Source organism: Mytilus edulis, chromosome 9 (genome assembly GCF_963676685.1).
Source record: "Mytilus edulis chromosome 9, xbMytEdul2.2, whole genome shotgun sequence".
Lineage (NCBI taxonomy): Eukaryota > Metazoa > Mollusca > Bivalvia > Mytilida > Mytilidae > Mytilus > Mytilus edulis.
The window spans coordinates 32,369,425-32,383,395 of NC_092352.1; the positions used below are offsets into that span (position 1 = coordinate 32,369,425).

Below are 13,971 nucleotides of genomic sequence, written 5' to 3' on the forward strand. Positions count from 1 at the left end.
CAGGATTTTAATTTAATACACCAGACGCGCGTTTCGTATTCATAAGACTCATCAGTAACGCTCAGATCAAAATAAGTTATAAAGCCAAACAAGTACAAAGTTGAAGAGCATTGAGGAGTGAGGACCCGAAATTCCAAAAAGTTGTGCCAAATACGGCTAAAGTAATCTATTCCTGGGATGAGAAAATCCTTAGTTTTTGGGAAAATTTAAAGTTTTGACAACAGGAAATTTATTAAAATGACCATATAATTGGTATTCATGTCAACAAAATGAGTTCCCAATGCTGGAAATTTGACAGGGTAGTTATCAGGACAATTAGTTAGCAATAGATGTACAACTTCAATATATAAATAATTCTTCTTTAAAGTTGAAGAACTAGAAGTGATCTGGGTAGCTGGGTTGAAAATTTATTCAAAGCCAATGAAATTTGTGAAATTCGGTAGGACATACCTAAATACATAAATATACCAAGTAAAGTGTTTTAATAAAAAAAAATCAATGTTCAGTTATATCCATTAACCACACACGTAACATTAGTGCACTCAAACATTTCTCGTTTCTTAAATAAAGATAAAGGGATGAAAGTTGATTAACCAGGGGGAAATGTTAATCCAGAATAAACAGTCTGTGCTTATATCCAGTGAAATTATTGAATTCGGCGTTTTATTACGGTAATTAAGATATTTGTGAAATTTTGACTTTGATCCCTTGATCCCTCACTTTGGCAAACTTACTTGCCATAGATATTCTTCTATTTTTATGACAAATAATTTATTAATAATTGAGAATAACGAGTTTTAGGAAGAAAGTTATGGATCAGAACACAAGTATCAGTCCACTAATCCAAGGTTCAATTGTTTTCTATGGTAATATAGTTATCAAATGTACCATGATTATAATTTAGTACGCCCAGACGCGCGTTTCGTCTACATAAAATCACTGAAAAATTTAGCATACTAGTACCTTTAATTGCAAATGGAGGGTAATGTTTTCTGAAAGTCCGGAAAAACATTTTAAACAGGTACTTTTGATCTAGAGAAACGGGCAACATTTTCCCTTTTATTTTAATTTCATACCTGAATATTTCATCTATTTTGAAAGCTTCAACTATGGGAATGATCAAATTTTTAAAAAATAAATCTACTTTTTTCTGATGTTCTTCCTGGTCATGTTTAAATTAGTAGTTCTTTACCTGAACAGAAAACACATTTGAAGAGCTCTGATTTTTTACTTGTAGGTTTTTGAAGTCTGTGAAAACACTATTATTAAGTTTAGTGCTTTTCTGATCTGGTTTCTATATTCTGTTCTTCTATGTACCCTTTCATTATTAAACTTAACAGACATAGAAAAGGGATGGAAAAAGAACTTGAACCTTGGCAAAATGTTTACAAGCATGTTTCTTTTGCATTAACTTAAAGTCAGACACCTCTGAAGTTGAGAGAGGAAATAAGGAATGAACCGACAAAAGAGCAGAAAACAGCTGAAAGCCACCAATAGGTCTTCTATACGACAAGAAAATCCTGCACCCAGATGCTTGCTTCAGCTGGCCCCTAAGTATTCTTTAAAGTTTTGTGTTGTTGGTAGGTGTTTTGGTAGTCTCTATCAAATCCCATATACAGACAAAGGACAATTTGGAGATGGATAAATGATAGACTCTTGTGTATCATAAAATGCAGTAGGTAATTCAAAATTATACATAAATCTTATTATTCTTTTATGGCATTGTTGTATTGTCTTATCCTGACATCTTCTTATCCACAACAACAAAAGTACAGTTTAATATGTCATTTATTGTTTACAACAAACAAAAATAGTAAAAAAGCACCATCTATTCCATACATACACAAATAATATCTCTCATTCACTCTACATTTCGAAAAGCATAATGAAAATGCATTTTTGGCATCAATGAAACAGCAATGACTGTATTTAAGTTTTGAATCCATGTTAATATCCTTGTTTATTTTTGAGACCTTTAACTGAGAGTATATAACAATACTGTCAAAATCAAACTGATTTGTTAGTTTGATTTTAGTTCAAAAGCTGCTAAGATATGTTATCCTTTGAGATTACTACCACTTCTTTTAATTTCTTTTATTGTAATGAGTCAGTTAATATAAAAGATGCTGCCACTGTTACAAAAAAAAAAAGAAATAATAAAAGTTATTTGATTCCGATACAATAAATAAATCATTTTAAAGTTAAATGCATATTTATAATTACAGTAATGTCTTACAAAGTTCTACATGTAGAAGACAGCCAGAGGAATATGCTGTAACATGTAAATGCAGTAAAACAGCTGTATAATCCTGGCTAGATCTTGGCTGATTTTCTACCTCTTCATAGAAGTTGTGTTCAATACATGCTTTGATGTAAAACTATAATTTGCTGTGAGATTGTTTTTTGGGTTTTTTTGGCAAGAGGCATCAACACTGTCAGGTCCATGCACAATTAGGGATAACAGATAAGGGATTTTGATTATAAGAAATGTGTCTGTAATTCTTGAAACAAACAAAATCTTACAGCACTTTTTATCTCATTTTTCACAAATTTACGTTAAAATATCTTAAGTACCCTGAAACTGGTGAGGCTATAAATAGACCTGTGTACAGGTACTTTTGTATCTCAAAAGTACTAAATCTTCCAATACTTAAAATGAGTTATAGAAATTAAGCTTCTAATTAAAAATACAGAAGAAGTTTCTATACAAATACTAACTTTGCAAGTTGAATGTAAAGCATATAAATATATATAGCATATAATTATTTGCTTTAAACAATCAATTATTATTGGTTTTTTTATGTTTTCCTATTAATGTTAATTGGTTGCATAGAATTTTGATAGAGGATGCAACATGTAATATATATATACTGTAAATTCAAAAATTATTTTTATTATTGTGAAAATTGCAACAGAGTTGTAAACACTATAATTTAAACTTGCATTTTGAAATATTTTATATTCATAAATTAAACAGGATTTTCCTTGAAAATCGTAAAAATTAAAATCGTATTTTAGTCTAAAATGACAAAATCACAATAATAAATGCACGCAATAATTTCAGAATTTACAATACATATATATATATATCGGTATTAGAAATATATCATTCAATCAATTTCATATATCCAAATGAATAAAATGTTTTAATATAATATGAAGCACTGTATGAGATTGTTGATTACAAACATTTATTGTCTGATTTCTTTGGCATGGATTCCACTGGATGATTGGCAAAGAACATCTCCATTGGTTTATTTATTCTCCAGTATCGTTCATTCACTTGGTGAAGGGTCATGGATCCATTTAATGAGGTATAGTTACCAGGTGTACTGGCAATGTATATTACATAATTTGTTTCTCCTTTACTTCTACCTGTAATTAATAGGTAAATCATAACTCTTCATGAAATGCAGTATTTACATTAAATAATGATGCAAGAAAAATATAAACCCTGACATTTTCAATGTATTAGATAGTAGGGGTATGTAAGAAATGCATCACAGATATAAATCAAGACATTTTTAATTTGCTAGCAGCTCAGTCTTTATTCATTACAAATCTATGACATATTTGTATACAAAATGAAGCAATGTCAATTTAAAGTTAAAGAGAAAATCTATGTGTTATTTAATTTACTTTTAAAAACAAATAATAGATATATTGTAAAACTGCTAGACTAAAAAAAGACATATTTTTCATTTTGCACTTTTCAATTTCAATTTTTATGATATATTGAAATTTTCACATCCTGTTCCATTGAATTAGTCGCTTATTTAAATGTCCTATTCTACATGAATCTTTTCTACAATATTTCTTTCTTTAAAACAAGTATTCTTTCCAATTATGATAAGTAATATTTAAGTTTCGCATTCACCAATGTGCGAAGTATAAACTTTTTCTTGCAAACATTTAAAGGACCTTTCAATATCAATCTCGTGGACTCAAGCTCGATTCTCAGAATATAATTCAAGTAGCATATCACAGTGAGTGCAGGGAGTTTTTAAGCAATGAGTTTGAGAGAAAACTGAAATCACTGATCAACTATAATGACAAGTTAGCATACTTTGTGATAATGGATGAATTATATAAATATTTAAAATTATAAATTTTACAATGCTGTTTACATAGTAGTAATAGTTATTTTCCAAAATGTTAGTAACTGATCAAATGCCTAGTTTATTAAAAGACAACAAGTAAATATACATGAACATAAGACTAGAAAAAAATATATAAGTAGATGCAAGGGACATAATCTAGACTCTTTTTACAGTTTTAACCCTCTTACATGTAGTTTTTCACAGTTAGTTTTTAAGTTGCCACTTTTGTATTTTTATAATCCTTTACTAGAATTCATTGAAATAATCAAATAGAGAGGGTTTTCACTGGGTAACAACTTTAGAGTAGCTTGTTGGTATTAAATTGCATGCCCACTGTACAGAAAAGCAGATATTAGTTTATACTTGGTATGTTTATCGATTAAAAATGTTTGATCTTTTGGTTGAACTCAAGTGGGTTTTAAATTTCAATTACTGAACTGGATTGTGATGTTAAGAATTATGCTATCACAGATGGGAAACTATTTGAAACTTATCTTTTACTATTTTTTTTTTTATCTTATTCAATATAGAGGCAAATCATCTCCCTTTCCACAATACTTCATGTTTGCGTTTACTTTAATAGGTAATGTCTATCTAAACTTATTGGTGACCAGTATATTCAGTATGCTTTACTATAGCAGTAAATTTAGTTGGTTGACTTATGATATATAACAAAATATGCTCTAATTGTCATAACCACAATGCTGCATTTTTTCCTCAAATGTGACCTACCAGATAAGACTTATGGGTTTTCTAATTACATAAGCAACAAAACAGGTGCCACATGTGAAGTAGTGGACACCTTAAATCACACCAGGTTTTTGGTTGGGTTTGAATTGCTAAGACTTTAGTTTTCTTTGTTGTTGTATTTTGTGTACAGCTGTCTGTTTCTTCACCATTTTCTTATTTTTGCTATGGCATTGAGATTTATTTTTACTTTTTCACAACAAAAGGGGGGAGGGGGTATTTAGTCTATGAAATTTTTCAAAGTCAAAATTTTCATTAACGACTGGTGATAATAGGACCAATTCAGCAATTGCCGATATTTTGTCATTTGTTATCACATGCCAATTACAAGTATGTTGTTGTTTGTGAGCATGTGCTAGTAATCACTGGCACAGGAAAACAGATTAAAAGTGTGACTTGGTTATTTCCAGTAGTTGTAAATAAAGGTCAGGGTTCTCGCTAAGGATTTTTAAAGGCGAGTCCAGGGACTTGTCATTTTTTGCCATAGTGAGTCCAACAGCAAGAAGAAGGTATTTTATTGCAATATAATGTAATATTTTAGTCTCCATGCATATGGCCTAACAGACCAATAAAATGACATTAAATTCAGATTACTTTTAAACTTTTACTATAAAATGATGATATTTGTGTTTAACTGTGTTCAGTTTATACAAAATTTCTTAATCTTGATGCATCTGTGGACTCACCAGTTTTGAAAATGGTGTGGACTCACCAGTTTTGAAAATGGTGAGTCCAGACAGATTTTGATGAGTCCAGGACTCATGGACTCGCCTTAGCGAGAACCCGAAAGGTGATAAGATAGTTGCGATAAATGTACTTAGCACTGATTAATAGTTTTTAAATTTGTAACAGATTATTTGAAATTCCCTTGTTCTTTTCCTGAAAGTATGAAATTATAGAATTCGAAGACTTCGCATTTCTTAACAAATGACTTACTTTGCTCTCCTTTTGCTGCATCTAATGATAGTCTAATGGCCAAGTATTTTGAAAGATGATCAACTGAAATATAAAATTACAAATAAAGTCAAAAGCAAAAACAAATTGGTTTGATTGATTATGTCTGCAATAGTTTGTGCTAAAATAAGTAATGTAAATACAAAATGTATTCAAGGTTCTTAAAAAATTGAAACCAAGAAACCTTGATGGAATCAGAAAAAATCTTGTGTTCTAAATGATGAATAAAAAAATATATAGTTGTCAGCAGCTGAGTCCAGTCAAAAAGTATGTAAGCCATACTTTCCCTTGTCTCTTTTAAACAGACAACTTAGGTGATTAAATATATTGAATTGTATTTCTCAAGAACTATGGACTTGCAATGGCCAAATTTGAGAATTCCATTAAATTGATTCACAAGTTGTAAATATCTTCTACTGACAGCTTTATTTTGGAATTTGGAAAATAAATGTGCATAAAATTTGCATAGAAAGTCAGTAGCTATCTCTCTCTTTATAAAAAATAAACTCGACCACAGTTACTTTCTTGGGCCTTTTATGGCATACATGAACATTTATTTTCCAATTATTTCATCAATTTGAAATAAATAACTCAATAAACATTTCATATGACTATCAATATTTAAAATCTTTAATTTGAAATGACTAGGACTTTGTATATATTTTGATTATAAGTTCACCTGTAGCATTGGCTGTGGTCTTTATAAATCTTGTTTGTAATGTATCTATGTTTTGATCAGCTGTTGGTAAAGATCTGAACACAAGCTCTATGTCACTGGCGGGTAGTTCTGTCATTGGCTGCTCGCCATCTGAGTCTTCTGTTGTTTTTGTGCGCTTTAATGGTGTTGTATCATTTGAAGTAGTACTAGCTGTTTCAAGCTTTGACAAATCTGTCTCTGTGTCATGTTTCCGTACCCTAACTCGCTGAGCTCTGTTCATAGCCTGCATCCTCAAACCTTCTTCAATGCTATAATATAGGAATATACATTGTACAAATGTATGTACAAAATGTATAATCAAAACAAAATTTATCTCCAAAGTTTACATTTAAATCATTATACATGTACATGAAGACTTTTCAGCCAAGTACTATAGATGGTGAACAAAGTTCAATATTAATATTTATTTAGGACCGGTGAGTTTGAAAGTTAGTTCAGTGGTTGTTGTTGGTTGCTGTCATGTCCGTTATCTGTTTTTCATTTGTCATTAAGTTATAAATTAGGCGGTTAGTTTTCTAAATTGAATTGTTTCACATTTTACATGTTGGAGCCTTCAAAAGTTGACTATACATATACAATAAGGATTTTTTTTATCTTATTATTGAAGGCTGTACAGTTTCCTTTAATTACTTACAATGTACATCCTTAAGTTTTGACTCTCATATATAGTTGTCTCATTGGCAATAATACCACATACATTAACTTTACATTAGTTGAAAATGTTTTCACCAGGTAACAATCTGCTCTATCACCTTCACAAATATGTAAATTTATTAATGTCCCAGGTTACAAACAAAATTAATGAACATCTACAAAGTGTGGTGTTTTGAAATAGCATAATTTTTAGACACTGTCAGCATAAAGAAATGTATACAAACAATGCTGTCATGCTGAAATGTTATACCTGTGAGTAAGAGCTGCACTACTGTGTTGTTTGTTGAGTTTGGCCAGGACACGTTCCTGATGGGCCTCATATTCATCTCTACTTGGGTATATCTTAGAAATCAGGGCATCAAAATTTGGGTCTGGTCGTAATGATCTCTTTGAAACAAGCTTTTTCCGGCAGGTTGGACATTCTTTGTTCCCACTTCTAAGTGCAGTTATAATACATTCTTGACAAAAACGATGTAAACACTCTTTTGTTGTCATCGTATTTTTTAACATATCTAGGCATATCGGACACATTAGTTCACTGTGCAGACTCCTTGGAGATACTGCTATCTCTGTATTATCCGTGATCGCCTCCTGTGGAGTGCGATGGAGCTCATATAAGCTCAATTCCCAAGTTTTATTCGGCGCATTCGTTACTTCGTTTGCCATCTTTGTATTGCACGGAAGTTGTGGTCGCGCATGCGGATTAACATTGTCAAAGGTTTTCTCAAAGTACAGTGCAATACTCGGTTTCCAAAGTTGAAATATTTGTTTACAGGCGGAAACCCAGTTGAAATAGAACAAAAGAATCGAAGCTCTTTGTTAGAGAAGGCGATAAATGCTAACTGTACTGTTTACTACAGTAACAAAAGTTAATAGAAACAAACAAACTGACGACAATTTTCTTCTCAATGACGAAGTGTTTTATTTTAAAAACACCATTTGCATATAAAGTTTGGCAAATTGCAATTTATCTATTACATATAGTAATGCATAACAATTAGATATCAAGTCGACGACAGTGGTATCTATCAAGTTGGATGTCAGAAAATGCAAAACATCCGATTTAATTATTTTTTTACCACGGACGGAGAACATATCAATCTATTCGTGTCTGCCCTTCCATGCTTCCATTATGTGACTCAAGAAAAAAATTGCAAAAAATGGGTAACAATTGTATCGAAAAGAGAAAATCGAGTGCACCTTTTTATGTTCAAGGCGTGTTTGAGGTGTATATTTTGTCTTTAAAACGTACAAAGCAAGAGTATTTGATATATCATCTCGCTTCATATTCTATAATTTTTATAAATCAAAACGGCTACAAGTTGACTTGATAGCTTAAAAAAATCACAGTAAGAAAAGATGAAATACCTATCTAATGAATAAAAAAAACAGAGTAGGTGTGTTCGAATAGCTATTTTTTTTACTAAAAGTACTTGACAACAGTCTTTTAAGTTGGATGATGAAAATGCCTATCCTCCTCGAAATTTTTTTTTTGTATGTGATAACTAGGGTTAATAATCTTCAATCACTGAAAATTTTTAGACTGCCCTTCCACGAAATATTTAATTAGAATTTTTTTAAATGTTTTGGAATTTTCGAAAATTCCATCTGACAACCGATCAGAAAATAGTTTTAAGTTGAATCAATGCAGACAAGATCATTAACTGATGTTCATTAGCTAGTAGATACATTTGTCTTTTAAAATACAACTGACATATAAGGATCGTAGTGGTGCTATGTGGATACATTTATCGGTTTTCAAGAGCAAAATTGGCAGCGCGTCATCCCTACAATGGCTTCCATTTCTACGATTGTGAAAATGAACTGGCGTAATGGGGAGATAATTTTGACGAAGTAGAATCCTGACTGCTAGTATTCAATACTCGTGATGTCATCGTTTAAACTTTCAAGAGATGACTTCAATTTCACCACTTCACCGTTGCTTTAATACCGTCCTACAACCCTCTATCAAGTTAATCATGTTAGAAAACGAATCTCTGGAATATTGTTTCAACTGGGAAATATATATATATATATTACACATGCAGACGCTGGAGGAATGTTGCTACATAGAATTCGAAAGTCAACAATTAGAAGCTGAAAATATCTTATGTCATAAAGTTAGATTGTCACACAAACCTCATTGTAAATTTAAAGATGTAAGATATAAGGCAAACATTACTGTATCTGTTGAATCATTTATCATGTTCAATGGGTTAGATGCGTTTCGCGTTTTTCAAACAATCTTTCAAATATAAGTATGCGACTGGGAGGCACGAGGGAGGGCATCATCTATATTAAAAGCGGAACGTGAAGTTTAATGATTATGTTAGATTCTAGTCGTGAAGCTTCTGCATGATGAAATAAAAAAACTAGTCTGCAAGAAGAAAAGCAGGTTGGTTTCAGTTTTTTATACGACCGCAAAAATTGAAAAAATTTTGATCGTATATTGGTATCACGTTGGTGTCGTCGTCGTCCGAAGACACTTGGTTTTCGCACTTTAAATTTAGTATAAGTAAATATAAATCTATGAAATTTAAACAAGGTTTATGACCATGAAAGGAAGGTTGGGGTTGGTTTTGGGAGTTCCGATCCCAACGGTTTAGAAATTAGGGACCAAAAGGGTCCAAATAAGCATTTTCTTGGTTTTCGCACTATAACTTTAGTTTAAGTAAATAGAAATCCATGAAATTTTGACACAAGGTTTATGACCACAAAAGGAAGGTTGGGATTGATGGTTTATGACCACAAAAGGAAGGTTGGGATTGATTTTGGGAGTTGAGGTCCCAACAGTTTAGGAATAAGTAGTCCTATAACATATGACTTCGCATTCTTATTCAATTTTTAACGTTTTTATACTGATATTTTCATTTTTTATTTTTTTTAAATGCGAATGCCAATGGCACATAGATAGTAAAAAAAAATATAAGAACAATAAATAGAAATAGTAAATAATGCCTCCGAGGTCATATGTTATAGGACTAAGGAATAAGGGGTCAAAAAGGGGCCCAAATAAGCATTTTTCTTGGTTTTCGCACCATAACTTTAGTATAAGTAAATAGAAATCTAGGAAATTTAAACACAAGGTTTATGACCATAAAAGGAAGGTAGGGATTGCTTTTTGGAGTTTAGGTCCCAACAGTTTAGGAAAAAAGGCCACAAAGGGTCCAAAATTAAACTTTGTTTGATTTCATCAAAAATTGAATAATTGGGATTCTTTGATATGCCGAATCTAACTGTGTATGTAGATTCTTAATTTTTGGTCCCGTTTTCAAATTGTTCTACATTAAGGTCCAAAGGGTCCAAAATTAAACTGAAAATCCTTGGGGTTCTTTGATATGCTGAATCTAAACATATACTTAGATTTTTGATTATTGGCCCAGTTTTCAAGTTGGTCCAAATCGGGGTCCAAAATTAAACTTTGTTTGATATCAACAAAAATTGAATCCTTGGGGTTCTTTGATATGCTGTATCTAAACATGTATTTATATTTTTGATTTTAGGCCCAGTTTTCAAGTTGTTCCAAATTGGGGTCCAAAATTATTCTTTGTTTGATTTCAACAAAAAATGTATGTATGGGGTTCTTTGATATATGCTTAATCTAACCATGTATTTAGATTTTTGATGTTTGGGCCCGGTTATCAAATTGGTCCACATTGAGGTCTAAAGGGTCCAAAATTGAACTTTTTTTATTTGATTTCATCAAAAATTGAATTCTTGGGGTTCTTTGATATGCTGAATCTAACCATGTATTTATATTTTGGATATTGGACCATAATAGGTAATGTCCAATTTAAAATTTAAAGTTTTTAAGTTTAAGTTCTTAGACCACATTTTTAATTTGTCAGAAACCTGTGTTGTGTCAACTATTTAATCACAATCCAAATTCAAAGCTGTATCAAGCTTGAATGTTGTGTCCATACTTGCCCCAATGTTCAGGGTTCGAACTCTGCGGTCGTATAAAGCTGCGCCCTGCAGTGTATCTGGTTTGGTTGTAAAATATGTCCTCCAAACGTAACAAATATGTTGTCAACCAAGAAATCAAGCATATATTAATAATGCCAGTGAATAGTGTAAACAGGTAAAGCTTTGTAAACGAATTGATCTACTGTTGATTAATTTATCGACCTAACTTTTCGTTTATTATACGATTATGGTAGTAAAACCAAAATTGCCAGTTCTACAATGCAATTAGAATTTCGTGCAAGCAATATACGTCAGTACTTTGATTATATCCATTTGAATCTCCAGTTTATTTTAAGCGATCATATGAATAGTCTCGTGATAACGGAAGTAAATTAGAAGTATTGGTTTTAACAATATGGCGCTATCCAGACAAGATCAGACAGAATTAATCAGTTGTCAAATCTGTTATGAAACCTTCAAAACACCGAAAATATTACCATGCTTACATACCTTCTGTGAACAATGTATACACGAGTTCATAATATCAACTGGACGCAAAAAAGAACCACATTCAAGAAAAGAGTTTAGTTGTCCTACTTGCAAAACTCTTGTCAAGCCAACAGATGCAAAGTCGGATATTGATAAATGGGCTGCTAACCTGCCTCATAATGTAAGCATACAAGAAATGCTTGATATGTCTAACGGAGAAAACAAAAAGTGCAGTGCTTGCAAACGACATGATGAAATATCAGAGGCAAAGTTCTGGTGCGAAATATGCGAAGAAGCTTTCTGTGAAAAATGTAATGACATGCATAGTCGTATGAAACTTTCTGCTTCGCATAATGTAATTCCTGTTGAAGAAGTTGCTTCCTTTACCTACGGAATGGTTGTTAATGCGATATCTGAACATTGCTCTGTTCATCCGTCAAATTTAGTAGACGTGTTTTGTTGTGATCATAAAATTATTTGTTGTGGTTCCTGTGTATCTACGAAGCACAGAAGATGTAAAAGAGTAATGACTATTGCAAGCCTTATGACAAGTGGCAAATATATGTCTCTCCCATTGAAGATAACCGAAATTAAGCAAGCGATAGAAAGTCTTATAAAGGAAAAAGATCAAGAAAAAGCTGATATCAAACTCGCAACAGAAGACACAGAAGAAGAAGCGAAAGAATTTCTCGAACAACTTAAATGTAAGCTTGATAACTTGTTTGATACATTTGCGAAACAACTACACATGTTCCGCGATGAAAAATATACGAGTTTTAATGTACGAATGCGGCTATTAGAACAGTTTGTTAAGAATCTAGATCATTGGATCCGTTCGATTGAAGTTGTTGAAAAATTTGGAACCAAGACACAGTTGTTCATTCTTGTGGAGAATATAAAGCATCATATTGCATCGAATGTAAGCGAAATCTCTCGAGTTAACCAGAGCGACACATTGGTAGATTTAAGCTTTCAAAAAAAAGGCATCTTCAGCCAGCTTGAGACTTGTGAGACCATGGTAGACATTGGAACGTTTAAAACATTCGAGAGTCCTATATTTGGTCAGATGATTGGTATTTACAAGTGCTGTGCAGGCTTAGGCTTAAATTGTTATCCCAAATTTAAAAATGCGTACGTAACGTTTGTTAAAAGTATTTGTATCACAGGTTCAAAGTTTTCCTGTGGTGTATGTATAGATGAAAAATATATGGTAGTTGGAGATGCTGGACCACAAAAAAAACTGTACATCATTGAAAAACATTCAGGTTATATCGTCAGCACCACAGATATCCATGGAGATGTCAAACGTTTATGCTATGATAAAAAGTCGAAGCAGCTATTTATATCATGTTATAGTGAAGAATTATACAAAGCAGACGTTAAAGCTGAAGAAATAATTAAAGTAACAAAAATGCCTTTCAATGAAGATCACGTTGGTGCATTGTTTAGTTCAAACAACGACGTGTATGTCGTTGTCAACAGAGCAATTAAGAAATTCAGTTTAATTGCCGATTCAGACGATATGACTACATGTTTTTACACTAACACAGAATGTGGTCTAAACGGAATGAACGTGATAGGGAAATATATTGTCTTCACAACAGCAGACAACGAGATCAAGTGTTCAACATTACAGGGAAAGAGAAAATTTTGCTATAAAAACGATGAACTGGAAAGTCCTAAATGTATTGCTGTATTGTCTTCCGGATTGACTTTAGTTGTTGACAGAGCAAATGGCGGGTCATTACATCTGCTTTCAGAAGATGGATTAAAACACCGAAGATTACTGGAAAAGTTTGATAATGTTAACAATCCAGCTGATATTTGGTTAGATGGCAACGAAGAACTCGTATACGTTGCAGGTGGAAAGTACATTGATACCTACAGAATAGTCGCCGATCAACAAAATGATAGTACGGTAGCCTAGCTTTTAACTCAGACATGTATAAATGAACCTTAGTTGATGAATAAAAAAACAATCTATGGTGGGGATACCAAACATTTCTTTTTTTAAACGTTCTAATTTTATTCATATCTTTTTTGTACACTTTTGCTACCTTTCTTAAACAAACTGTAGGATAACTAAGTTATTACAAAAACGACATCTTCAGAAAAGACATGAATGACGTGTGTCTTTTCTTATCATCTGAGGGAATGGCCATTTCAAATATAAAAGGATAAGAGAGAGTAGAAAGATACCAAAGGGACATTCAAACTCATAAGTCGAAAATACACTGACAACGCCATGGCTTAAAAAAAACTGGACACACAGACAAACAAAATTACACAAAACACAACATAGAAACTTAATACTGAGCAACAAGGGTAGGTAGATCCTGCTCCACATGTGGCACGCCGACCGTTGTGTTGCTCATGTTAGTACGACTCAGTAATAAGTTTAAT

At 32.2% G+C, this 13,971-nt stretch overlaps 2 protein-coding genes across 2 annotated transcripts; one reads left to right on the top strand and one right to left on the bottom strand.

Moving 5' to 3' along the window:
• Nucleotides 1-1,772: 1,772 nt before the first annotated feature.
• LOC139488131 (E3 ubiquitin-protein ligase RING2-like) lies at nt 1,773-8,027 on the bottom strand. The gene is made up of 4 exons (XM_071273529.1): nt 7,424-8,027; nt 6,481-6,767; nt 5,784-5,846; nt 1,773-3,375 (listed from the first exon to the last, which is right to left on the bottom strand). Exons 1-4 carry the CDS (start codon nt 7,837-7,839, stop codon nt 3,182-3,184), a joined length of 960 nt encoding a protein of 319 aa, XP_071129630.1. The 5' UTR covers nt 7,840-8,027; the 3' UTR covers nt 1,773-3,181.
• Nucleotides 8,028-11,441: 3,414 nt separating this feature from the next.
• On the top strand, nt 11,442-13,567 carry LOC139488127 (uncharacterized). Its single transcript, XM_071273521.1, has one exon. It carries the CDS (start codon nt 11,495-11,497, stop codon nt 13,493-13,495), a length of 2,001 nt encoding a protein of 666 aa, XP_071129622.1. The 5' UTR covers nt 11,442-11,494; the 3' UTR covers nt 13,496-13,567.
• The last annotated feature ends 404 nt before the right edge of the window (nt 13,568-13,971 follow it).